This window comes from Eriocheir sinensis, chromosome 17 (assembly GCF_024679095.1).
Source record: "Eriocheir sinensis breed Jianghai 21 chromosome 17, ASM2467909v1, whole genome shotgun sequence".
Classification (NCBI taxonomy): domain Eukaryota; kingdom Metazoa; phylum Arthropoda; class Malacostraca; order Decapoda; family Varunidae; genus Eriocheir; species Eriocheir sinensis.
In genome coordinates, this window is record NC_066525.1 from 13,431,459 (window position 1) to 13,458,588 (window position 27,130).

A 27,130-nucleotide genomic window follows, 5' to 3' on the forward strand; every position below is an offset into this window, starting at 1 on the left:
GCATTATACAGGCAGGAACAGGTCATACAAGACAGTATACAGACAGGGGCAGGTCATAGTACAGAACACAGACAGGACGGGACCAGACAGGTTTAGAAGTGTCAAGCGGCAATTGGCGGATGCACACAATTTTCACCCTTCCGGTCACTCAGTGGTTGGCTGCGGATAATGGTTCAGTCTTATCTCTCGTTTGTCTTTCTGTCTTTTCGTCTTCGTTTGTCTTCATTCATTCTTTCTTTCTTCTTCCTCTTCGTTCATTATCTTTCATGTCGTCCGTTTCGATCTCTTCTTTCTTCTTCGTGTTATCTGTCTTCTTTCTTTCTTTGTTTTCGTCTTCTTTTCTGCTGTTCTTTCTTTTTCGTCTTCTTTTTTCTCTTCTTTCTTTCATTCTCTCTTTTCGACATTTCTCTTTCTTTTCGTCTTGATTTCTCTCTTTCTTAGTCTTCTTTTTCTCTTTCTTTTCGTCTTTTTCTTTCTCTTCTTTCTTTCATTCTTTTCGTTATTTCTTATATTCTGTCTTTTCGTCTTCGTCTTCATTTCTCTTCCTTCTTTCATTCTTTTCGTCTTCGTTTCATTCTCTTATTCTTTCTTTCATTCTTTTCCTCTTGGTTACGTTTCTCTTCTTAATTTCTTCTTCGTCTTCGTTTCATTCTCTTATTCTTTCTTTCATTCTTTTCCTCTTGGTTACGTTTCTCTTCTTTCTTCTTCGTCTTCGTTTCATTCTCTTAAATTCTTTCTTTCATTCTTTTCCTCTTGGTTACGTTTCTCTTCTTTCTTCTTCGTCTTCGTTTCCCTTCTTTCTCTTCTTGCCTTCTCTTTCTCTTCTCCTTCATATATATCTCTTGGTCAGTGCATGGTTGTCAAAGGCTTAATTGCCACGACTTGCAGGGGTGTCCCACATGAACCCTTGCGCTTGCAGTGACATGGGTGCAGAGGGAAGGCGGGGGAGACACTTCGAGACAGTGACCATTAATATATTTCCGATGCAGGGCAAATAAATGGTGTGGAGCAGATCGAGGCACCTGCTAGTGACCTGCTGCTGCCTGCTGAGCCCCAGGTGGGATATCAGTACCTGGGGGAAGAGGGAACACCTGGGTCAATATGATTACTGTGTGAGGGACTGCGTGATGTCTTTTCAGCCTTTTGCGCCATGTCACCCTAATGGTACTCCGTGATACCCCAGTGAATGCGATGATGTCTTGAGTCCTATATGCATGTCAGTGTCTGTTTACCTCAATGTATGTACCCCTGTGCGTGCTAATCAGTGTATGCAATGTCCTTTTACCCTAATGAATGTCAGGTGTCTGTTTACCCCAGTATATCTCAATGTTGCCCCAGTGGTAGCCTTATGTATGCAAAAATGGCTTTATCCCAGTAAATGTCAGATGCCTTTTTACCACAGTTCTAACCTAATGATACTCCTGTTTATGAGAAAATGTCGGGGAATATTCACGATTACCCTAATGAATGTCAGGTGTCTGTTTACCCCAGTATATCTCAATGTTACCCCAGTGGTAGCACAATGTATGCAAAAATGTCGGGAAAATGTCTTTACCCCAATGAATGTTAAGTGTCTTTACTACAATGTTGGCCCAATGTTGAGGTATCATTGGGGTAAAAAGACACTCCCCAACTGTGTGGCTCTTTTTCTCCCTTGCACTCATTACAGTATTTCCTTAGTCATGGAGCTATGTTCAATTTTCCAAATGCTAGCATACCATCTATGTATAGACATTGATATCAGAATGTAGGTGCAGCAGCATGAATATGATACAACATGAGTTCTTCTGCTATATTCACAGTCCAAAAATCATAGTATAAAATATTTAGCACACATAGATTCTACATTCTGCATGTCAGTGTCCCATTATCATGCCCCTTAAAGCTGTGGGGTTGATTTTAAGATGGTAGCCAGTGTAAGGTGACCAGATTTCTGAGACAAAATCCAGGGACATTTTCGGCATAAAAACCTCCAAAACATGTAGTGTTTTTGTCATTGAAAAACTAAAATGGGGGCACTGCCCTTACCATTCATAAAGCTGCATTCATAAGTTTCTGTCACCCTATTTATCCTAAATTGCAAAGGAATTGAATAAAAATTCAATTGATTAACAATTTGTATGTTCTTGGAAGGCAGTCCTGCAAATTATGCCGTGCAAAGCTATTTATCATTTCCTTAGTTATATACACTGTACACTGTACAGTGCGAGTAGTACGGTGCGCAACTACACGTATTGTTTGGTCAACATTTTTTTTTTCCTTTTTTCCTTTTCGAATTTCGGATCTTTTGGTCACAGTGAAAACCAGGGACATTTCCGGGGACAGCAGTAGCCGGGGACAGGTCACTGAAAACGGGGACTGTCCCCGGAAACCGGGGACGTCTGGTCACCCTAAGCTAGTGCCCAATGTGAGGGGTGTCATTCTAGCCTTAGCCATCTACCTCGAGCTCTGGCCCTGAACTCAGTCAATTTTGCATGGTCCTATACCTCTTACTTTTTTACATGCCACTCCTTCCCCGATTCTATTTCAATGCTTTACAGTAACAATATTCATTCTCTCCATGTAACTTTACCATCTCAATCGTATGATATGCCTCACACTTTTTTGCTGTCCAGTATCTTCTAGGATAATATTAAATGGGGGGTATTTCTACTTCCTCATGAAAAATTGATCTCTTTGGAAGAACAAATCTTTTTCCCGACAATCTGCCCAGGATTTGAACCTAGGCCCCAAGACAGGAGGCAGTCACTAGTGTGAAGCCCAAGGGTACCCTATGGCTTAAGGTCTTTGGGGTCTTTATCCTCTTCAGGCCTGTTATAGATTCGGTACAAATTCACCCTTCAGTTCAATTACCACCCACACATTGATAAGAAAAAAAGGTTACTATGCTGAAATCAAATTGTTAGATGTTATCAGATATGGAGTCAGAAAATGATTATGCCATTGTATTTAAGATGTACTCAAAGCAAGTTCAGCCATCAAGTGCATATGTAAAACAAATGAACAACTCTCATTTTTGTTCAGATATAAATAAAATACAAATTATCAGAGAGAGAGAGAGAGAGAGAGAGAGAGAATATTTGTTTATAAGTTTCTCAGTAGGTACCCTTGATTGTTTAATGGAGCATTCATGATTTTATGTTTTTTTGAAAAGCTGCATGCTTGTTCTTAATTAATCAGTTGTTCCTAATGAATTGTTTTTACTGTATGGATCTAAGCTGGTAATGTGGTCATATGAACACTTTGTATTGATAGATAATACAGATCATTCACTGACCGACTTGCAGTAGTAAACTTGCTGTTAGTTTACACCTTGTTACGCATTTTTTCTAATAAACCTTTTCAAAATTTATAACAAGATTCTTAGTAATATCCATATTTTTTAATTTGGTGTAGTGGCAATTCAGGAAACAAAAGGAATACATTTGATCTACGTTTATGTATGACCCTAGATGTCTTCATCACCATCCATCCATTTAGATGTAAGTATACTTAGAAAGGATGTATGTAAATGACATTTGCATAATATTTTGCAGGAAAATGAGTCATATCGCACAAGCTGAAATGTCTCCAGTGCGGCTTGGCCTAGTTGGTGAGCCATCAGGCCGGGCCAATGAGGTGATCTACGTCAAGCCCTCCTCACCCACCCCAAGTCTACCATCTCCAGTTTTAGTGTTCTTTGGTGGAGATGTCCAGGTAATCAATACACTTGTCTGAACTGAAATTTGTTTTGTATTTTGTGATCTTATAACATTTAAGCACATATCAAAATAAATAAATCAGCATATTTGACTCATTAGACATTAAGTGATTTCACTGGAGCAGTTCATGGCACCATAAAGTTACATAGAACTCTGACAAAAGTGGAGAGAGATCAATTTTTTTTTTCTACCTTCAGTGTATAGGACTGAAAGACTTGGACATCATTCACTGTCTCATTAAACTTTGTAAACTTTGTTCATGATATAACACTTCAACATGATGAGACTTTGTTTCAGGAATAGCTAATTAACTTGTTGAATTGTTCTAAAATACTAGAGCAACAGAGTGAAAGTTGTTCAGCTAATAGTAAGTATATTTCTCCATTGTTTATCTCATTAGCTAAGAGTACAAAATTTCTTTAAATTTTGCAAGTCTTTTCTATGTCAGTAAATTTAACAAACATAAGATAGTCATCGAAAAAAAGCTGCAAGACTTTGTGAGTGGTAGTGACCCGTGACTTGCCAGGATTACCCTGAGGTCATGGCCGCTCATCGTGACCACAAGCGGTATGTGGACTGGTCCCTCACCAGCACTGCATCGCTCTTGGCTGCAAAGTTTCCAGCTCACCATGTTTTAATTATCAAACCTAGCAGGTAATTGATGTAAATGTGATGTATCCTCCTTGTCTGCATTGCTAAGGTCATTGAGATGATTGAGATGCTATAATACAGTATTATAAGGCTTAATCTCTATCAGACGTTTTGAATATTATTTTCCTTACCTTTGGGTGATATTTTTGTCACTAATATATATTCATTTAGACATTTGATGAGTTATCATTTTTACTTCACTTAAACCATGTTGAAGCAATCCTCGAGTTATAAATATGACACATAAGTTCATTGATTTGCCATCCTGTGTCACTTAGGATTCATTGAAACAATGCTTGACAAACAGTATGTAATACAAATTTATTGAGATCCTGTGTGTCACTATGTCGTCTATGTTTACTTGAGCACACTTCTTGACTCTTATTTGTCTTCTATACTCAAGTTCAGTGAATGCACTACTCAAAGGAACTGTTCAACAAATATTTAACTCCTCCTTTATAGGACTTTACATCATGTAGATTAAGTCTTTAGAAAAGAGCAAACAAAAAATGGACCTAAAAAAGCCCTAATGGAGACCATTGAATTGATTCTATTCTTACTGGAAATCTGGACATAGTGAGGGATGTAACATTACTAAATAAATTCAAATTCAGAGCCCACCATTTGGTAAGGTGTAAAATAGGCTCAAACCTAAAATGAGGGAAAAGTTAATGAAGAAAGTAATACTTTTTGCAGTTAGTGAGAAGACTGAGGAATTTTGTTTAAAAATTCAGAGCAAATTCTCAAATTTACGTGATGAGGTTTAAGATAATTATAGAAAAAATCAAATGACAAATGAACTAAAATTGTAATGGAAGCAACATTGTATTCTAGTAGTAAGAGGAAAACCACCAATGAAGTGGCAGTAAATGTAAAATAATAATATATCATTTGCTACTGGTCTGAGCAGACTTTTATGGTCCAGATGCGAGGATGATAATGAAGGAAAATAATTAACAATATATTGTCAAATTGTGATGTTACAGTTCAGAAATGATTTGTATTTTGCTCACAAAACTGAGTTATTTAAGTTAAATGGAAGTATTATAGTGTTTTATGATGTATGCATAACAATGGAACTCCTTTTTAGTCAAACTATTCAACTTCCAGAATGGAGAGGAAAACATTCAGCTGCTATGACAACTTTGTGATCAGTAACAGTGTTGGAGCACCAACACACGCCCCTGAAGGAACTGCCCTGACTTACCTTGCTTCACTTATACTTGAGACACTCAGGAAGGCTCAGGCTCTGCAGACAAGCATAGGAGATGAAAATCCCACAGCTGATCAAGGTCTTCAAGGAAGTAACATTGACGACTCATCACAGTCGTTATGCCATAAGAGTCTTAGTGACATCACAGAGGCCCAAGAGTGTAATACAGATCTTCCTAAAACAAATGATCATTGTTTAAAAAATGAACTTAAAGAGACAGAATTCAGTGAAGTATCATTCATAGGCTTCAGCAAGGGATGTGTTGTATTGAACCAAATCATTACTGAACTTCATACATTGATGGCAATACAACAACAAACCCAACAACAGGATGGCTTTATTAAAAAGGTAAGTTATTTTAAATAATTATGTGTATTATACAGCATTTGACCACGGGGTTTACTTTAAGGAATCCTTGAAAACTACTATGTGCTTCTTACAGCAAAGGTACTCTTTGAGGGTAGTCCTCTTCAAAGAATATTACACTCAAGCACTTCAGTCTTCATAAAGCTTCCTATGGCATCCAAGTCTTCCATTTACATATGTTCATTATGATTATATTTTCTTGAAATTCTCTCTTTAAAACTGAATTTCTATCAGGTGTTATAGTGTGTTATTTCCTGGAAAATGTTACATGGAAGTGTTAGATATTCGGCATGTGTAAAAGTAAGAAGGGCATAAATATCACTCATTGTGTGCCTCAGAGGACTGATAACCCTTCAGGCATGACACTTTGCTGAACACTTTTTTTTTTTTTCTGTATTGACACAGATTAATCCTACCAAAAACATAAATCCCCAAGAAAATGCCCTCTAGGTCATTGGCAAACACAAAGTAAAATTTTATTCAACCTGAAGGTTTTGTAAAAATATTCATGTTAAATAATTTATCCAGATAAGGAACATGTACTGGCTGGATGGTGGACATGCAGGTGGCCGTGACACCTGGATCACCTCCCCTTCTATCCTCAAGTCTCTGGCAGCACGGCAGCACATTACCATCCACATACATGTCACACCATACCAGGTGAGCTTCGCATTTATATAGCAATCCCAGACCTCACACTGGCCCGTCGTGGGGTAATGGGTTCTTTCCACCACATGCTCAAAGGGCTAATGTGATGAAACCGAGCACTGCAACCACGCACAGCTATAGCATATCCTAGGCCTATAGAAAGTGTGTAGATCAGATAAGAATTGTTGTTGTTGAAGGGCTGTGACAGTCTAGCATGGCACTGCGTGGCTGGTGGTTGATATTGCTGCATTCTTAACAAACATAGTGTAATCAGTCTAGGAGACATTGGAAACGAATGCATGTATTAATTTTGAATGAAATATTTCAAGGCTTATACTGTTTTTTCATTGACCAATTTTCTCTTACAGGTTCGTGATGAATTCCGTCCCTGGATAGGCAAAGAGTGTAAGTCTTTTCATGACATCTTGAGACGTGCTGGAGCCAAGGTAAATTACTCCCTCCACTTTGAAGAGGAAGCACCAACTCTGTTGTTGCACTTCAATGTTCTGAACCACTTTACTTGATGAGTATATCTTTTTGTGTATATTCAATAATAAACTTAAAAAGACTTACAGCCAAGTATGTTTTGTTATACCTAATTGAAAAAGTAGAAAGGAGGGAAAAAAACAGTGGAATAACTTTTATATATTCACAATTTCAGATTTACAATATTTAATGTGGAAAAATAATTATTTTGAAATGTATATACGTAGGATGTAATTGAAATAGTCTTACGAAGAACTTGTGAATCAGAGTCCTGCCAAAATGTGATGAAAGAATACCCCTAAACTAGGTGGCAAAACCATATAGCTCTGCTTGGATTACAAAAGAAAGCGCCACTTCTCTCACTGAGAAGGTAGTGCGAGCTGGGATTGAACGCACGTCTTGGTCACAAGTCAAACACCATACCCACAGAGCCTACATGGTGTCGGGACCCAGAAAACGAACAAACAACGAGGGTAAAGGAAAACAGATACCCAGAGAGGAATGACAGATATACAACTGTGTAAACATCTGACAGGACAAACACTAACAAGAAGGGTGACACATATAACAGTGTAAACATCTCAAAGTACAAACGATAACAAAAACGAGGGTAAAGGAAAACAGATACCCAGACTCAGATACAGAAAACAGATACCCAGTAGGCGTGGTCAGAAAGTGTGAACAACCATTGAAAAGACTCTGACCCGTGACGTCAGTCGTGGCGACATGTTATAAACCAATAGCTTAAAAGAAAAATCACTGTGGGAGTGTCTTAAGAGTGAAATCACGAATAGCAGGAGAAGTAAAACAATACAACATAATGAGCGAACAAATGGGTGTGACAGGATGTATTGGCCACTGGTTATGTAGAAAATTAAGAGCGTGTCAAGGATGTAAGTCCGCCTCAAGCAAAGAAAAATGTGGCCTAGAAATCAGTGGTATGGGCAGACCGAGCTTGGTTCTCGCCTCAAGCAGACCTTGCTACTCACTCAGCCAAGAATGGCTGTTGTGATCTTAAGCGTGAGTAGAAATTCGAGAATCTAAGGGAAACCGACTGTATTGTCCTGGAGATTATAATGTAGGAGATGTGAAGTAGGATTGTGAGTGGGACAGGATTGTGATTATTTTATTGCGATATAAAGAAAAGGTAAAACCACTGGGTGTGGTATAATTTGGTGCTTCTGTGACTTGTAGTAGATTATACTATAGGAATGTGTTACTTGGATTTTGTGAAGAGAGTACATAATGATTGTGATGTAAGCAGAGAGATACAAACCACTGCTTGTGGAGCGACAAGTGTTATTATTAGTGGCAACAACTGAGCACATATTGTAGTATTATGTTTAAGACATGTCGTTTGTCATATGTTGCATCCATTGCTGAGTATGCCAGTGTTATGATCGTCTGAGCATAGAATACTGTGTAAGGCAATTACTTTCATTTAATTTTAAATAAATGTACATTTTCTTTTTCCCTTGTTTATCCCCGAACACCAGTCTCCAATAACAACTTATGCCGGATCATGCTACCAGGGATATGAGACTGTGAGATCATTTATGGAGTAATTAATGAGTGATAAAAGAATTGTTTTAATACAAGTTAATGCAAATGAAATAAAATATAAAGATTAATACAAGAAAAGAAGGGTCTAAAAATGGTTCCCACTGTCCTGCAATCAAATAGTTATAAGCTGTTATTATTATTATTATTATTATAGTAAATAATATCTTATTTCAGTTCCCCATAAAATATGAGTGTGGGGTTCTTGAAAGGTCTGGACTTCCGAAAATCCCGTAAATTCTCAGCAATAAAAAATATAAAATAAAATATCTGAAAATTGAGTTCTCAGACTCACAGCCCCTTCGTCACTTATTATTATTATGACCAGTCACATCTCTCATAGGACAAGCAAAGACCAGATGAACCTGCTCTTAAGTTTATTTAACACAACAAAGAAAACTCTCTGGAAATTAAGAAATAATTAATTAATTCCAGGCACACCTGTAGGTGGGCGAAGCCAAGCCACACATGATCTACCTCGTGGTCTGGAGCCCTGGAGTCCTTCAAACCTCTCTCGTTCCTCTCTGCAACACGCCATGCCCTCCTTACCTCCCAAGGGCGTCCCTCGCCTGCAGTACACAGTCTCACTGACTTGTGGATACTACAAGGCTGGAAAGCCCACCACGATGAACAACGTGGCGCGGGAGATTGGTGAGGAGGTCCTGTCGCGTTGGAGTCGGGGTGGAAGATGGCTGCGAGCGGCCCGGCGAGACCCACAAGCCTCAGCTGCGGTCAAGATGCCAGCTCTCGCCACACTGACATCTCGTTTTTTCTGCATAACACTTACGCTAAACGCCCTACGGCTATGGTTTATTATTTATTAATAACCTAACCCATGCACGGTAATAGTGGGTCATGCATCCCACTCATAATTCAGCTTTGGCAGCAATAATGAATATGATTTGAAATAGGTGCTGTTTCCCGCCTGCCTGGTTTCCCGCCTTGGTGAGGGACTGAGTTTCCGCTCTCTCAATCAAAATGGCGGTCACTTTCGCGGTATTTTTCCATGGGCTATTCCTTGAATAATGAAATCATGACAATTAGTCATGATTATACTTAATAGGATTGTATGCACACACACACACAAACGCCAGGCAGCTGCAGCAATGCCTCCATGTTGGGCGTTACAAACTTACTGAAATGGTGGTGTAGAGAGGACCAGCTTATGTGATAAACAGAAAAGGAGTGTATGTGGGGTCCCATCTATAAGTAATGAAAAGCCCCCCCAAAAAATGTCAAGGCATAAAAAATATAGTTGTTGTTATGGTAGCTTTGAAACTGTAATAACTTGTTGCCACACAGAGCCCTGTGTGTGTAATTCACCACGGCCTGATCACGAGTGGGACTCACTTTCACCACCAGGTACCCTCATGACATGAGCAAGTGCTCATTATTGTCGATCTCTGGGTACTGCCAGGACCTCACACACCACACACCCCATCCCCCTTGCTCAAGGGGGGACAGTAACCATTCCTAGGGCCGCTTTCACAGTTATTTTGTTTGTTTTGATCGTTACCAATGGCGGCAATCGCCGCTATAGAATTTCCACTTAAAACTGGCCGATGTAGTGGCGGCTGCAGGTTTAGCCTAGCCCCGCACCTTACCACACACTCTCAACACCTCTCGCTTCTTCTGCAGCCGTCACTATCCCATCGGCCAGTTTCACGCGGAAAACTATAGCGTTGATCAGCGCCATTGGTAACGATCAAAACAAACAAAACGACTGTGAAAGAGGCCCCTAATCAAGAGAAAGAATCCGGCCTGAGCGGGGCTCGAACCACCGCCTGTGTGGCCGTGAAGCCTTGCAGCATGGCGCTCTAACCGATTGAGGTACCGGAGCGGTGTGTGTGTGTGTGTGTGTGTGTGTGTGTGACAATCAGTGCTACACTGGAAATATAAAACCCAAAACTGTTACTGATGTGTATGAATTAATCCATGATCACAAGTCTTCAATGTTAAAGTTTTGGTTATAAAACACCAACTGAATTGTATTATTTATCTTTATCTGATAAAAATGGATATAAATCTCTAAGAAAAGCTCAACCACCTCTCTTAGTCAGCCAGGCAAAAATACTTTTATTTTCAGCTCATCAACCACCTATCTTTTATTAAATTCCTTCAAAACATAACCATATCTAGAGCTCGAAAATATTCTTGTAAGAAAATACCAAATTATAATTAAAAATGTATAAAAGTTTACTGAAAATCAATACCATTTATGGTTTAGGTTATTAATTAGCAATGGTTTCTTTAAATACTGTACAACAATGAAAAATTTAAAATATAGATCGCATTTCTGGAATATAATGTGATGCACTGAAAACTATGAATCTGAAATAATTCTGTTAATGAGAAATGATGACACTGGAAAGGAATTCACCTCTCTGTCACATTCCAATGTTTTGTTTGCTTACTGGCTTCAGGAAATGTTTGACCCACACCCATTTGCTGCACCTGAAGGATTCTTGCAACATAACTTACTCTACAATGCTACTCACTAACAACTCAACCTATAGACCGTGGCTGCCATTTGATTGGTTTATGTGGACCTAACATTCAATAAAACATACATGAGTAACCCAAAACTTACTCTGCACTAAAATGCTATACCAATAAAGTAATTAGGAAAAATTATATTGAGAAGATATAAGGTAAAATCTAGTTTCTTTTTATCCCTACCTCTCAATTTACATAAATTCATATTATATTTACATGTTTCATAACGAAGCCACTGACATGCTATGTGATGCTGCTTTTGAGGCAGCACTGGATCTGACACGTCCAACTTCATACTTGCACATGACAGAAAACATTTCCCCTCCGAGTCTGAAAGAAAAAAACATAAAATAAGCTACTGTAAGTATCACTCCACTAGTACAAACTATTGTGCAGGTTAAGAAAATATGAAAAGTGTAGTGACTAAAGATTCATTATCTTTAGACTATAGTGTAGTTCTCAAGTGCTTGTTAGAATTAACTTGAATTTCTGCAATAAGTAGTTTTATGTTGTGATACCAACAACATTATGATTCAAAATAGCCAGACTATCACAAGCAGACTGATGTGATAAAAAGTCTAGCCAAAGGGGGATAATGTTGGAGATAAGATTCAGGTGGTAAGGGAGAAGTAAGGTCATCAAGCTTCACTGTCAGTTATTTGTCAATATATATCTACGGTATAAGAAAATACATATTTCAAACAAATTTATGTAAGTTTTTAATTACTTCGGAAATTTGAGCCAAATTTTTTTTTTTTCTTATTGACCAAAACCCACGTATTTGAAAGAACAGAGAGGAAAAGAATGGTTAAGTACACTTGCATGTGTTAGTTAATGCCCAGGAAGTAATGAAAATTATTGTTATTGATAATGGCTATGAATGTCATTCATGAAGGTTTATTCACATATCCTGACATTTAACGGAGATGATGTGCATAACTTGCCTTTGTGCCAGCCACCTGTTCTTGATTACAGCCAACTTGAGTGAATCACAAGTGAAGGAGGTGAGTAGGTTGGTGTGAATGGCTCTGCCCATCCCCTCCACCACAACAAGGTCACACCCCCAATCCACTAGCTCATCCACAAGTGAAAGTGGAAGCCGACTAAAATGAAAAAAGAAAATTATACCATGATTAAAAATAAACGATTAATTTTCATACAAAGGATTACCATCAACAATCAAATACGTATGTAGTATATGAAGTATTCTCATGACAGCAAGGCTAAGAGACTAACAAATGCTCAATATAACAATGAAGAAAACAAATGGACTTCCATTCTGCTATAATATTCTATTTTCCAGTCAAGGGCATTCACACACCTGAGGTCCAGGCATGGAGAGGCTTGACCAGACTCTCGTACACACAGGGTTCCTGCCTCTAGGTGTTCACGCAAAACAGGACACAGAAGAGTCACTTGTTTCATCACCATGAGGAGCTCCTGAGCTGTTACATCATTCAGTGCTGGCTTACTATTGGCACAGAGCACAACCTGAAATATCACTTGCCTTAGGCACAATGTTTATGGAGCCCTACCACAATAAATACTCTGTGGCAATCACTATACAAACTCATGCAAAAAATAACAATGATTACATGGGCATATTATGAAGTTTCATATAAGTACATGACTTTTATAAATAATATCCACCCTGAGACAAAATGTTATACCCCTAAAAATTAATCTTACCCTTGTTCCTCGTTGAAGCAGCTCTCGAGCAAATGGTATGATTCCAAGCACAACATCACAGCCTGAATTGTCCAGAAAGATAATGGCACATTTGTAGGGGGCCTGCTGCTGCCTCTTCACCCAAGCATCCAGGTCATCATGAAGCCAAGGACGTTCTAAATTAATCATGTAAGCCAAGTTAGATTAGAATCTTGATTGAAAGGGTCAGGGAAGGAGTGGTGATGGGAATATGTCTTATGGGGAGGCATGGAAGGGGGTGTAATTTGGGCAGGAGAGGATGAGAAGTGCAAAAGGAGAGGAAGGGCTGGGATTGCTGTTTTAGTGTTGCCCAGAGTGGAGAGGTGTAGGTGGGCAAGGATGACAGGAGTAGTATGGGGAACAGGGAAAACCGGGATAAATAAAAATGTGTTGGTGTCTGCATATGCCCCAGTAAATGACAAAAGGAAGGGTAAATGTTTTTGAGAGGGTAAAAAATCATCAGATAAGCTTTCAAAAAGGGAGGACAGTCATATTGATGGGAGATCAGTGATGTGCATATTGGTAGTGTGGCAGTGTGATTCAAGGAAATATGTCAAGAATGCTCTACAGACTGTAGTCAAATAAAGGAATACTTACACAATGAAAATAAAGTGCATTATGGAAAACTATAATTATTTTTATATTATCTTATAATCTGTGGGTTTGGCTGATAGGGAAATACATCACACACCAAAACTAGCATGAATAAGCTTACTTTGGAGTTTATCTCCAGCTTCAGTGAAGCCCAGGCCCTGCTCCATAAGTTTCACAACCTCCTTAGCCCCCCAGTCAAATACATTGCCTGCCAGAAATCCTCGCACTAGTGCCTCCTGTCGCCCATCATACTCCAGTTTGTCCAGCATCTCCAGGTGGTCTTTAAGCAGCTTCAAAGCATATTCATTCTCCATCTGAAAATTTAAATGGTGCAAGTACTGGGCAATGATCCTAGAAATGAATAAAGCTTCAATATAATATACAAAACCCCTCATCTGCACATGCTGTTCTTGTTGATATTCTGCCAGGTAACAAGTTATGCTCTCCCCACCCCAACTAGACTAAAACTTTCACTTCCACTGCAAAAAATCTTCCCTTGCAATGTGCAACATTTCTTACGACGAATCTCCATCCCCTGAGGGAACACTATCCACCTTAACTACATAGACAACTCTCCAACTCAAATAGATGATTAAAACTTCCACCCAACTTGTGCTATGGAAGGTCTTAAAGATAGGAAGGAGCATGGGAGTTGTATTCTTTATTACAAGAAAGTATGTAGAAAACTATCAATGAAAATTACAAGAAAAATTAAGTACCTTTTTTTGTTGGAGGTAAGGGTCTGGGAAGTCAAACTCAATGAGGCAATGTTCCCTCATGTCCAGAAGACTTCGCACAGTCAGGTTACCATATGCGCTGGTGACATTATAATTTTTATCAATCTTTTGACTAGTATGTTCTAAGGGAAAAAAATATGTTTATGTTCTCTGAAATTAATACTCAAGTAATCTTTTTTAAAGTTGAAACTTAGCCATTTCTATATAGTGGTACACTTGTTGCAGTACTCACAATGGATGATTCTTTAAGTTTCGTAGTCTCTGAAGATACTTATCCCGAAACTTATTAGCTCTTTCTTGACTGTCTGGAATGTTAGGCTGCGAGGAGATAGCTCGATCCACAAAACTTTCAAGAGAGCTTTCAAAGCAGGAGAGCCAGTAGTCCCTGTTGATAAGTAAGAAAAAGAGAATGAGAACAGAAAACTTTCCTCAGAAGTTAGTTCTGAACATAAATGTACCATAAAATGTATGTGTCCTCTGAAAAGACATGTTGAGCTGCAATGATAATCATTATTAACAAAAAAATTGAACAGTATATGATTACCTGGCTTCCTTATCCTTGGTAAGATCAACAGTGTCTGGCACATACTCCTTAGGGCAGGCGAGGAGGGGAAAGAAGGCCAGCTGTTGGTCACAACGGTCCATCTCTAACTGATCAATTGTCCCCCCCGGCCACCCACCAACAGCAGGGTGAGGGAGGGGTGACTGTAGGCCGGATGACCCAGCGTAGTTTTCACCCCAAGAATACTTTTCAGTGTCTGGTAAAAAAACATGTGTATACTATAAACTAATGAATGTAAATATTTTCTTGCATCCATACCATGTCTTAAGATATTTCAGTGTATAATGCCATACCGTATGCGGTGCTGTTTCATACCACATTCTTCAGCTCCCAGCAAGAATGCCCCAATGGCTCCTAAATAGCCTTCATGCCGCAAAAAGAGTGCTTGGACAGCTCCCCGGCTCCAATAGTTGATTGCAAAGCTGATAGTATGCATGCTGACTGGGTGGTTACGGAGAAAATAACCCCCGAAATACACCTGAAACACAATTATAAAATTTTTCTTGTGTCTTAATCCAGCCAGAGACATCACATTTCCATCCCTCATTGTGTTATTATAAATTGCTAGTTTATAATGGTGGCAAAACTCTTGTTTTTGTATAAACATAGTTTTCTAGCATTACAGATCTAAACTTTGTGCACAAGTTGCTTTATTCTTGCTTATATATAAATGAAAATTTTCTAATTGATGATCTTAGCAGGAAAAAAAGGTGTGTAGTCTTTAGGTGTCCTTCAGTGCAGCCTTGAATGGCTTTCTATGTAACTGTCTACAGAACTGCTGCCTGCTGTGCTTAAGGAACCAACAGCAAGAATATACTGGAAAAGCACCACCAATGGGAACAAACTTATCAAGGCACAAAAATGCAATTATATTGACTCTTGAATTACAGCAAGTGCCATTATGCTTATCAAATCATAAATATATTAGAAAGGAGAAAATACAAATGGGTATGAGCATAGGGCACAGAGGCATGCTGAAGGATGAACAGGTCACACAGAACCTTTGATTCTTTTTAACTTAAAAAAATGCTCCATATTACAGGAAACCCACGTTATTCGACCGTTCGTTATTTGACCGTTTGTTATTCGACATTTGTATTTACAAACCCTTTTTGTTGTTTGCACATGCATTCCCCACCATTTAAATTTTCAAACTGTGCATCACATTTCCCCCTGGTTGCCAACCAGCCAAACCGACAGGCTATATGTTTTATTAGCAGGACTGTCCCCTCGTCTCCCTTATAAATTGGTCCATTCATTCAGGCTCCCAGTCACCATCATTAGACAATGGCAAAAGATCTTCAGTAAAAACTTACCTTGGATGGATGGTGACACTGTGACCAGTAATGGACTCACAGGGAGGCAGTGTGAAAAGGCCTCATCCCTTTGTTCTCTCTTCTCAGCTAGCTGCCTTCTCCCTGCGCACATTTTTCACTTGGTATTTAATCTTTGCTATTCTGTTCTACACTCCAACTAAGCTTACATTTTACTGACATACTATTCAATAATATATTTTTTACGTTCAGCCACACCATGACTGAAGGAAGGCAAGGGAAGAGGGTTGTCAAATAATGATTCGCTTGTTGCTCACACTACATAACATACTTATTCTACTGAAGCTGATGGGCACAGCAGGATAAGGAGATGAGCGGTTCCCCTAAACGCATATGAGGATAGTTCATGCCTATGTACTGTGTCGGTAACTTGAGATATGTTGAACTTTACACAGCCTCCTACAACATTCCTGCAGCAGCTTTGCAACTTATTTTGACAAATGAGCTTGCAGGCACAATCAAAGTGGAACGAGACAGGAATTCACTGACAGAGGCAAAAATTACTTGACACTGCCCACATTCAAATAGCTGGAGTTGCTGTTACGTTCCCTTGCCTGACATTTTATACTCAAGTTTACACTTCTTGTTGTCTAACATGCCATGCTCCAACTCCCTGAGCCATGAGGCTCATGACACCATCTTGTACTACAGGTTGTGCCAAGATGGTACCATTAGCCAAACTGTTCATTAAGCAGTGTCCTAACAAATGTGCCCCTGGTGAATCGGTCAGCCCTAACAAAGTGGCTGCAAGAAGCCATCCAGAGGCATTAAAGAAAATTTATATTTCTTCCTCTTTTTAATTTAATTTTTCTTGAGCCCAGGTTGTCAGGTACCTAACCCCCTTTACACTTATTTCTATATAATTCTATGGGAAAATAGGTTCATTATTCAACAATCTTGTTATTCAACCTTCCATGGAATACACCCCCATCAAATGTCAAATAGCAAGAGTTTCCTGTATAAGAAGCAAGAGAAATAAATCAGAATGAAAATGGTAAGGAAAACAGAGAGGTTTGAATTTAAATTGTGTCAAAGGGTCTCCTGCAACAACTCTTTCTGGAAATGCAGATAAATCTTAGAACTATAGTCTGTTCAGAGCATGAAGTCAGTTCAGGGTGGAGTTGGTATTGTCGTTTACCTCTAGCCATGCTGCCAAATCAACCTTCGTACATGCGTCTCTCTCTTATTTCCCATCCATGTGCTATTTGAAAATGATATTTTATATATTCTGTATATAGTAAAGGAAGTTACATAGTACAATGGGTGTTGACGTTTAGGATTATAACAACGATTTGTATAAATTCTATGACATGTGGCAGCGATTTTTTCCCATGTTGCCACGTTTTGGTGGTGGTGGTGGTGGTCGGCGTGTCCCCTTAGGTCCCTCCCCCGGGTAGAGAGGGAGAGAGAGGGAGAGAGAGAGAGATAAACAGGTGGGTTGTGGGTGGGTAGGTAGGGAGACGGTGCTAATCTGATAATTGGCGGTCGAACTGGCAGCGCCGCACCCATGGGAATTCAGGAATCTGCCACACCTTGAACCGACTTCATGCTCTGAACAGACTATAAATCTTACCTTTTTCAGTCCATGAAGCATTGCATACAAAGAAGCAATCTGTCCAATATCATTACTGACAGTAAACAGCAAACTTCTTGCAATGTCTGCTTCTGAAAACCCTGCAAATATTACAAAACATTAAAATGATAAATATAAACTGATAATACTGCAAAAATAAGGATGCCAATGCCTAATCAAAAGCTAATAACATTTGAAAATTTTCCATTTACATACTGTTACCTGTAAAAGATTTAGATACACATTTCCATCAGTGTTCTGGTAGAACATATTGATTGCTCTATCTTGGTGAATGAGGCAGAGGTGGAGTGAGAGAGCCAAATTTTTTTACTGGACTTGCATTGTTCACAGAATGGATATATACAGAGGCCAATACACCCAAAAGGTGAGTGAGATCTTGGCCCGTCCATGATGGCTCTGTCTACTTGTCTTGACTCTCTAAAGCAAATGAGTTTCCTTTATGACAAGAACAGCAATGATGTATTAAGTTTGTGAAATGATTGACTTCCAGATCATAAAGTGTTATGCTAGTGTTATCAGGTTGTGAGGATGCTGAAATTAGTGGTCTCAGGACTTTGAGATGCCAGGAACTACATGTTTTGCCAAGCGGATCACACAGTGCTTACATCATGTGATAACATCTTGTTTGCAGTCACCTTTGGTCATCTAGGGTCATGTATTTATAAAGAAATGTCCATCTAAATCTTGTATATACCTTCACTTTACACATTATAGCAAACATTGTTCATTCAACCTCCATTGAGACTTAGGTGGTTCACTGGACCAGCAAGCTTTGTGTGTCTAAACTTTCAAGACAATTAATGCACAGCAGTAAAACCAGAATGAAAAAGTAATTAGTATTTTGTGGAATATTCAACTTGCATATTATTAGTAGCCTCCAGGAAAACTAATAGGATCACTATATGTATACCATCTTTTTACTACATATGAAAAGCTACATATATAGCAATTTAGATGGTCAACTTCTAGCATATCTTAATACTCTATCAATGGACCGTACTGGCTATGCAGACAGCGCCACATGTGGCCATTCAACTCAAAGCTGTACTTTCCATAGAGTTCAAGTTATAGACTAGAGTGCGTCTGAGGCTGTCTCCGGGATACACGGCCATGGTGCCACCATCGCTCCAAGCTGATGATTGCACACACTTCACTCCTACCCAATTTCAGTTTTTCTCCATGTCAAATAGCAGTGTCAGGAAATCGGGTAGAAACAAAGTGTGTGCAGTCATTGGCTCGGAGCGGTGGCGGCACCAAGGCCTTGTATCCTGGAGGCAGCCTCAGATGCACTCTAGTGCATAACTTGAATTCTATGGAAAGTACTGCTTTGACAGTTTACCGAGTGGCCACGCGTGGCGCTGCCTGTATAGCCAATATGGTCCATTCAGAATATTACCTTTTATCAGATGTATGGAAAAAAATAATATGTTCTAAAACAAATTATGCTTTCAATTTACAATAAATTCACTAGTGACTCATTCAGTATGGGTATTGAAGAACTTAAACTACAAAGTCATGCCCATATTATAAGCAAATGATTAGCAATAAAATATAAACCACATGCTACTCTTTAATTCATCTAATGTCATGCCACACATCTACTGTTCCTTGTGTTTGAGCATGTAATCACAGTTCTCAAGTGTGTAAATAAGTTGGCTGCATCATTTTTGTAATCTAAAGTATTGAACTGAATATTTTATTACTCTTCATTTTTGTAGTGTATGGATAATTTGATTACTTAAGTAATTATCTGAGTTAAAACCCTGTATTAACATATTAAAGTAAAATTACAGAAAACAATTGCTTTTACTATTGATGTTGCACAATAGCTCCTCAAGCTGGCAGCTGCAGGCACCCTTTACTCACTCACTTGATGTAATGTTTCCTAAGGTTTTCCTAAGTTTCAAGATGAAGTAGTTAGCAGTGTTATTTAGATTATTTTTTTATCCTCAAGTAGAACAGTTAACCACATAATCTGTGAGCAATGACCCACCAAGGCTTCCGTGAACCTGTTCATTAAAAACTGTATCCAAACCCTGTTCTGATGGGTTGGTGAAGAAGATTACAAGCCCACCTTGTAACTAAACCCCTTTATCTAACTGTTGATAAGAAGAGAGGATCCACCCCTAACTTGATTCGGGTGTGACCTAATGTCATACAACCTTGCACCTGGCTAACCATTAGAACAGCACAGCAATCATGACAGATTCAGGACAAGTCAATTCCTTATAATTATCAGTGATAGTCTCAAGTATTTTAATTATCAGCATATGTCCACTCGAAAATTCTGCCAGCATCCATAACTCCATTTCCCTTGAGGGTGGCTATCACAGCCTTGCCTATGATTGCCCTCCTATACACTTTTCTTGCCACACTCAATAGACTAATGCCATTCTAGTTCTTGCATTTGTTATTATCTCCTATACTATAATATAATGGAAACTGCCCTATTCTTACCTTCAGGCAATAATAATAATAATAATAATAATAATAATAATAATAATAATAATAATAATAATAATAATAATAATAATAATAATAATAATAATAATAATGGCAATAACAATTAAAGTAAACTAATAATGTAACATTTATGGTGGGGACACAACAATAGTCCTAAACTGTTGCCCAAACTATGCCTGTTTCCATGTCAAAATTCTCCATGCCTTGAAAGGTTCCCTGAATATGTCAAAATGGAGTGATTAAAAAATAAAATAACCCAACAAAATAAAGATGTAAACACACGCAAGGTAAGAACATTGCCACTGGCTTTGTGTCAGGCAAGAACACTGTGCAGTCAACTTAGCCATACACTGGAGAACTGTACTTGAGCTGCCCCAGCCTCCATACCTCGAGCATGCCTTGCCTGGTGACATTTCATGCATTTTTCATCTGTTCCCAAGGATATGCAAAGTTCTCAGTTATTACAGAATTCCTCTCCTTAATGATTACATATAGAGATGACAGCAAACAAAAAAACACAAGGAAATGGTAATGCAGCTACAGTTTAGGTTTTTGTAATTATAGAATGAGCACTTGTCAGCTGGGCTTCTTGTAGTCAAACATGAATATATTCTAAAATACATTATTCTTCATTCCATCTGCTTATTTACAGTTTCTGTCATGCCATTCATGCCCAAGAATTTAGAAGAGTGATGGGCTAATACCCTTCACAGGCTTCATTTATCTCTTGCTACACTATGTTTATATAAATATATATTTTTTACTATATTCATGAAGTCAGAACTTTGCAATCATGACATACAACTTCATGCAAAAAAGCCAATAACAGATATTGAAGAAAACTTATATATTTTGAGGAATAAATATTCATAGCAATCAGAATTCCTGTTGCAAGATGGCATGCTATATATTGTACAAATTTCAAATTTCCCAATCCTTGAGTGGATGACATTTGTTATCTTCATTAATAATATTATACAAATAAGGAACATTCAATGAAGAAAGGACACAATCAGCATCCAAACAAAGAATTTTCTTGTACAAATGATTTCAAAGTTACTGATCTACAATGTGACAGCATACTGATTACAAAGTGGAATGACATATCTGTCTTTGTAATACAAAAAATCATATGAAACAAAATCCCTTCTTTTACCCCTTTGTTTGGCTCAGAGTTCCATCTTGAATATACGTTTCACTTATACTCAGAAGTCAGCAAAGTGGGATGATTTAGTTTATAATATCATAAATTTTCTGTAGAACTTTAAAATGCCTTTGAATGACTGAATATGGATTTGTTTCAGAATAGTGATGAAAAATGTATAAAACTATTATCTGCATCTGCCCTCTGCTTTAGCTACAAACAAAATATTTGAATAAAATTTAAATGTTTTCTTTTAAAATAATATGACAAGAATTGAGTGATTATAAACATAAGCAATACCAACTTGGAAACAAACAGAAGGCTGACATACCTGGACTTCCATCACTTTTACTGTGTCCATGATGCATTGCCTTCCCAAAGCTGGATGCTATGGTCCCTCCTGTTAGCCCTAAGGCACTGTAATCACCTCCTGTTATGCAAAAAAGAACTTATATAAGGAATTTGTGATATTTCTAAAATACACCCCCAAAAATCACAAAACTACTGTTAGTCTTCATCTTATTTCTTTCATATCAGAACAATACACATTTTATCTTTCTAGCAATCACATCATAGGCACTGCTGCATGCATACCATAGATATCCTTCACAAGTAAGTCAACATTGCGGTGATCGCCTTCACTGGCCAGCTGCAGGAGCTCATCGAACCCCTTGGCCTTGGTGAGCAGGGAGCCCAGGCCCCAGAAGGTCCCACCTCCCATACTGGTTCCTCCAATTCTCTCATAGTTGTCATCAGCTTCTACCTGCAGCACATGGCAATGGTCTTTAAATGTTCCATTCATAATTTTTCCATATAACTTTCTTTTCTTTGTTAAGACTTAAAGTATCAGGATGCATATCTTTGTTATTCCTTTGTTATGAGGAGGCTACAAATGGATGGCATGAAGAGCTGGGAGTGTAGCTTGAAAGAAGATAAAAAGTTTCTTATTTTCTTTACTGTCATTTAATACTGTCAATGATAATGTTAGGTTAAGAGGTAATACCACTTGAATGGTGTATGAATATACTGCAGATAAAAATGATGTTTGAGTTCATTATTTAATTCAGAAAATGAAAATAATATGCATATATTGCCATTATATATTCAACTGCGCCTAAATAATTACAACAACAAAATCCAGGACTAACTGTTTTTAAAGGAAATTTTGCATGTGATTTTACTTCACACTACCATAAAATCACAATATTTTAGCAGTTATTAATTTTCCATGCAACAGAAAAACTCACAGGGTCTGGCACAGAGCTGCTTCTATAGAATGTAACTTTTCATGCAGTCAGCTCTGCAATGAAATTTGCTCCTTCAAGACCGACAACAACATTTCACTTAAACAATGAAATGACAATGTCACACCTTACCTTCATTATGCTCACTCCTGATCCAATATTGACAAGGAGGTAGGGGAAAATATTTGGCTCAGAGTTGATGAATCGGTACTCTGGGTCTTCGTGTCTGCTATATGAGAACTGCTCATCTGGGATGTTACGCAGCAGGAAGTTACAGCCCTTGATGAGGCTACCAATCTCGTCTTCCTTTTCTACCCTGAATGAGGCATTTTATGAATAGTCAGAGTTTAGGATGTGGAAAATAACAGAATTATCACTCTTAATGTTAAAGGTTTGTGGCTGAGAGATATCTTTTGGTGCCACTAACAATTTTGTGATCATAATTAATGTCAGGATTTAGGTGACAAGTTGTGAAAATTTGGTGTTAATCCATAACACTTGGCACTTTTCATCTTTTTATTCTTAGTCTATGGATTTTCACTTATCTTGTGTGAGAAATAGGGCTTTCATCAGACTGAGAGGTGAAGAGTGCTGGGAAAAGCCTTTGTCCTGCAGTAGACTAGTAATGGCTCATGAAGATGAGGATGTTTAACTGACCTTGAATTCACTAAGTCTTGCAAAATTTCAAGACCTGGAAAGCACTTTGAAACACAATATGACAGTGATGTAAGACGAACTGTAGAACCAAGATAGTACTTACATGAGTCCCAGTTTTTGTTGAATCAACTCTGCAAACTTGTAGGCCCCGCCCCCAGTGGCCTTGATGCTCTTCCCCAGCATGGACTCTTTGCTGCACACCAGGTGTTTCCGAATAAAGTCGAGCCAGTGTTCAATATATTTGGTTTCAAACTTGACAAAATGCAGCCGTTCAGTCTCAGAACTCTCATAATGGTAGTCACCTCCATCACTCTGAAGAGATTGTTGAGTTGGCAAGACATATTTATATAGTGCTGTCAAACTGCAAACTAGAGAAAGCAAGGCAACAGATGTATCAAGACAGCATTGTCAGACTGCCAAGCAGGCAGTGATTCTATAGAAGGATTAGACATTGTCACCCATGTTCCATGTAACTGGAAATACTCAAAAGGAACCTCAAGGAAACAGCTCTCGGTCATCTTGACAGCTACACACTATTGCAACATTTGAGCAGTTCATAATGGCATCACAATAGTAGTAGGTATATATTCTTTAGCTGTATATCAAGTCATATTCTAAAGCTCAATATATGTATATAAATCAATGATAAAAAGTATATTTCAAGTAAGAAAAAACACAAAGAAACTTCTTGCTTTGCATTTTAACTTTCCCAGCTATGTAGGTATATGGCCAATGACTGGTCACTGAGGTCAGATAATTAAAAGTTTATTGCAGGTAGTATATGGGAAAAAATAGATTACCAAAAATTCTTCTTGGACATACTACCACCTTCCTCTTATTTATGGTGTGTTTTTGCTAGAAGACTATACAAAGAAGATTAAAGAATATTACTGTATTAAGGAATTCACATCAAAGCAAACGACCTTCCTTTCCAACACATACTGGTATATTAGGATGGCACACTGCAATCTTTCATGTGAATTATTACCACACTACTATGACTGATGACCTGTGAAGACTTAATGGAAAGTGTGTAACAATGAACTGAGGCTTGTATTGAATAAATAGGGAGGAATTACATATTTGATTTCAATTACAATATACAGTCTTATACTTACTGATGAGGTACCATCATTATCTGCATTATATAAGACTTTTCTATGGGATACTGTGGAGTAGTAAGCAATCTTGGTTAGGGATCCACCTAGAAAGACACAAAGCCATCATAGTTATAATACCCTGATAATAGTGGATATAATTTAGTTTCTCTGTGATAGGGTTGGACATCAGAGAGGGGTAACAAAATCCATAGATGACAAAAAAATAGTAAGAGAAAAACAGTTGGTTTGAAAAGACAATGGTTCCTATGTTAGTAAAATCTACAATAAGCATGTATTATTCCAATTCTGGACATAAAACTGTTTACATTCATTCAAATTATTTTCTTGTCTACTGTAAAATTGGGTTTAACATCTTTAGCACAAAAGACATTACACATATTAGACAGATCAAGGATGAAAGAGGGGTTGTGATACGAAAGGAAAGAGATATCATAATAAGGTGGAAGGACTACTTTGAGAAGCTGCTAAATGAAGAAAATGAGAGACTTATTAGAGATGATGGAGAACCGAACGACCAATTAGTAGGGGAGGTGACAAGACAAAAGGTAGAAAGAGCACTGAAGAAAATGAAAAATGGCAAGTCAATAGGGCCCGACGGAATACCAGTAGAAGTATGGAAAGCCTTAGGAAGAGAAGGAGTTGACATGTTGCACCAGCTGATCAGAGGAATAATGGAGAAGGAAGTTATACCAGAAAAGTGGAGAGAAAGCATACTGATACCGATCTTTGTTGGATGATAGATTGAGACAGGTGGTACATATCGGTAGGCAACAAGACAGAATATGGAAAAACATCGGGAAAAGCAGAAAGTACTACATATGGTTTTTATTGACTTGGAGAAAGCATGTATGTCAGAATTGTCCAAGAATGCTACAAGAATGTTACAACTAGAGTTATATAGTGTACAGAAAAAATGTCAGAGAGACACCACCCTGTGTATTTATATGCTGATGACATCGTCTGGTGACAGAGGAGAGAAGACAGCTGGAAAGAAAACTAGAAGAATGGAGGATACAAGTGGCGACCAACAGGCCACAATTAGACTAAATGGTGAAATGTTGAAGAAGACAGTGGAGATGGAAATACCAGTAAGAGTGAAGGTAAAGTTCACAAAGCAGTGGTCAGACCTGCAAAGAAGATGGATGTGGCGGAAATGAAGATGTTGAGATGGATGGTAGGAGTCACCAGAAGAAATTAGGAATGAATATATAAAAGGAACAGTGAAATTGAAATCTCCAAGAAGATCCAGGAGTCAAGATTGAGGTGGTATGGACACTTGAGAAGAAGAGTTGGGGAAGATCATGAGGAAGGAAGTCATGGAAATGGAAGTGCAGGAAATAGAAGAAGAGGAAGGCCCAAACGAAGGTGGATTGATAGCATGAAGAAGAAGCGTTTCTCAATTCTTGGAGAAGACAGAGTAGCTAGTTACTAAGCAAAGCATGGCCTTGCCATCACCATCCTATGTTGATAGATTACTATCCAACAAACAATAGATTGATACCCAACATGCAGTAGGCTGGGTTAACCCAACTAATTTCTGTGGTGCTTTGTTACTATTTCAGTGGCAATGGATTGCTATCCGTCACGTTAAAGTGAGGTCCTTGTGTAGTTTAAGAAAACATGGCGTAACAGGTAGTATGGTTCAGGACAGACATGAAGTAGGTTCCAACATGCAGTTGGTTAACTTAACCTACATAACTATCTGTACTGATGGATCATCTGTTAGGTTAAAGCAGAGTTTTTTTAATTTATAAAATGCACCATGACAGGTACTATAGCTCAGGGAAGACATACAGCAGCTTACTACTCGACCAGCAGCAGGTCACGATGCAACACACGGAAGGGTGCATTGCCTTCCACACCCAAAAACTCCATTCCCCAGGTCCAACAGTTTGTAGGGAATGTGAAAGGAAATAAGAATAAAATCGGTGAGGGAGTTGTTCTACTGATGTAATGTAGCACTAAACAACTCACCTATATCAATGGCAAAACGCTTGGCATTTCTAATGTTCCTAAACACAAGATCTGTGTCAGGAAGTCGTATGCTGTCCGCGTACTTCTGCGTCCCCATGGTGTCCCCTCGCCCGTAGGTTGTTCAGGGTGAAGGTCCAAGCGTCGTCGCCGTCCCCGGGGTAGAGATAAGAGCACGCCACGCTGCCCTCGGATGGCACCCCCGCTGGACTCTGGCACTACACGGCCTCCTCTCCTTGGCACGACCCGACCCGCCGCGCCGTGTTTACCCGCTCAGCTGACGTGACCCCCCACGGACCCCACGTTTGGAATGCGTTTGAGAATAGCTGTGATTTTCTTCATTGTGGATTGTGATCAACTCTGTGTTTGTTCCTGGCAACAGTTACAAAGGTCACTCCATCTTTATGGAACCTTTCTATATGTTTTTTCTTGTTATTTTTTTGCTCTCTTGCATTTTTCTAACTCTCCTCCGAGGGAACACAGAATGCTCCAAAATGCTTGATTCCCATATTCATATTGCTAGAGTTATCAGGAAAGTTTGGATCATTGTTATCTATCTATTTATCTATCTATCTATCTTTTTTTGTGGTATTTCGTTGGGGGATATACCCCAAGGGAGGAAGGCGGTGCATGCCGCGCAACCACCCAGACGGCTGGTAGAGAGATACCCAATTCTTTCAAGGAGGAGGCCCAACAACGGGGTGTCGGAGAGAGCCCACCTTTCCACCCACATGGCACCTGGCAGGTCTCGAACCTACGCTCTGGCACCCCGCCGAAGCGCAAGGCGGAGACTCTACCACGGGAGTCCCCATCTATCTATCAATATGTCTTTCTCTCTCTCTCTCTCTACTTTTAACTACCCTGTTGATCGTTCATATTGG

At 38.8% G+C, this 27,130-nt stretch overlaps 2 protein-coding genes across 4 annotated transcripts; one reads left to right on the forward strand and one right to left on the reverse strand.

The window, feature by feature from the left end:
- The first annotated feature begins 739 nt into the window (after positions 1-739).
- LOC126999970 (mitochondrial protein C2orf69-like) lies at positions 740-7,153 on the forward strand. Its single transcript, XM_050863284.1, has 6 exons — positions 740-1,057; positions 3,537-3,696; positions 4,228-4,355; positions 5,463-5,913; positions 6,460-6,591; positions 6,948-7,153. Exons 1-6 carry the CDS (start codon positions 999-1,001, stop codon positions 7,101-7,103), a joined length of 1,086 nt encoding a protein of 361 aa, XP_050719241.1. The 5' UTR covers positions 740-998; the 3' UTR covers positions 7,104-7,153.
- A 3,454-nt stretch (positions 7,154-10,607) lies between these two features.
- On the reverse strand, positions 10,608-26,581 carry LOC126999969 (4'-phosphopantetheine phosphatase-like). 3 transcript variants are annotated; one of them, XM_050863280.1, is made up of 17 exons: positions 26,253-26,581; positions 24,276-24,361; positions 23,261-23,469; positions 22,633-22,816; positions 21,851-22,019; positions 21,588-21,686; positions 20,462-20,515; positions 17,629-17,729; positions 15,037-15,199; positions 14,704-14,917; positions 14,392-14,544; positions 14,142-14,238; positions 13,544-13,736; positions 12,811-12,965; positions 12,443-12,612; positions 12,066-12,224; positions 10,608-11,451 (listed from the first exon to the last, which is right to left on the reverse strand). In XM_050863280.1, exons 1-17 carry the CDS (start codon positions 26,347-26,349, stop codon positions 11,343-11,345), a joined length of 2,412 nt encoding a protein of 803 aa, XP_050719237.1. In that variant the 5' UTR covers positions 26,350-26,581; the 3' UTR covers positions 10,608-11,342. The 3 variants fall into 3 exon arrangements, with proteins under 3 accessions (XP_050719237.1, XP_050719238.1, XP_050719240.1); XM_050863281.1 differs by having other exon boundaries at positions 20,500-20,541; positions 26,253-26,580; XM_050863283.1 differs by lacking the exon at positions 20,462-20,515 and having other exon boundaries at positions 26,253-26,576.
- Positions 26,582-27,130: the final 549 nt, after the last annotated feature.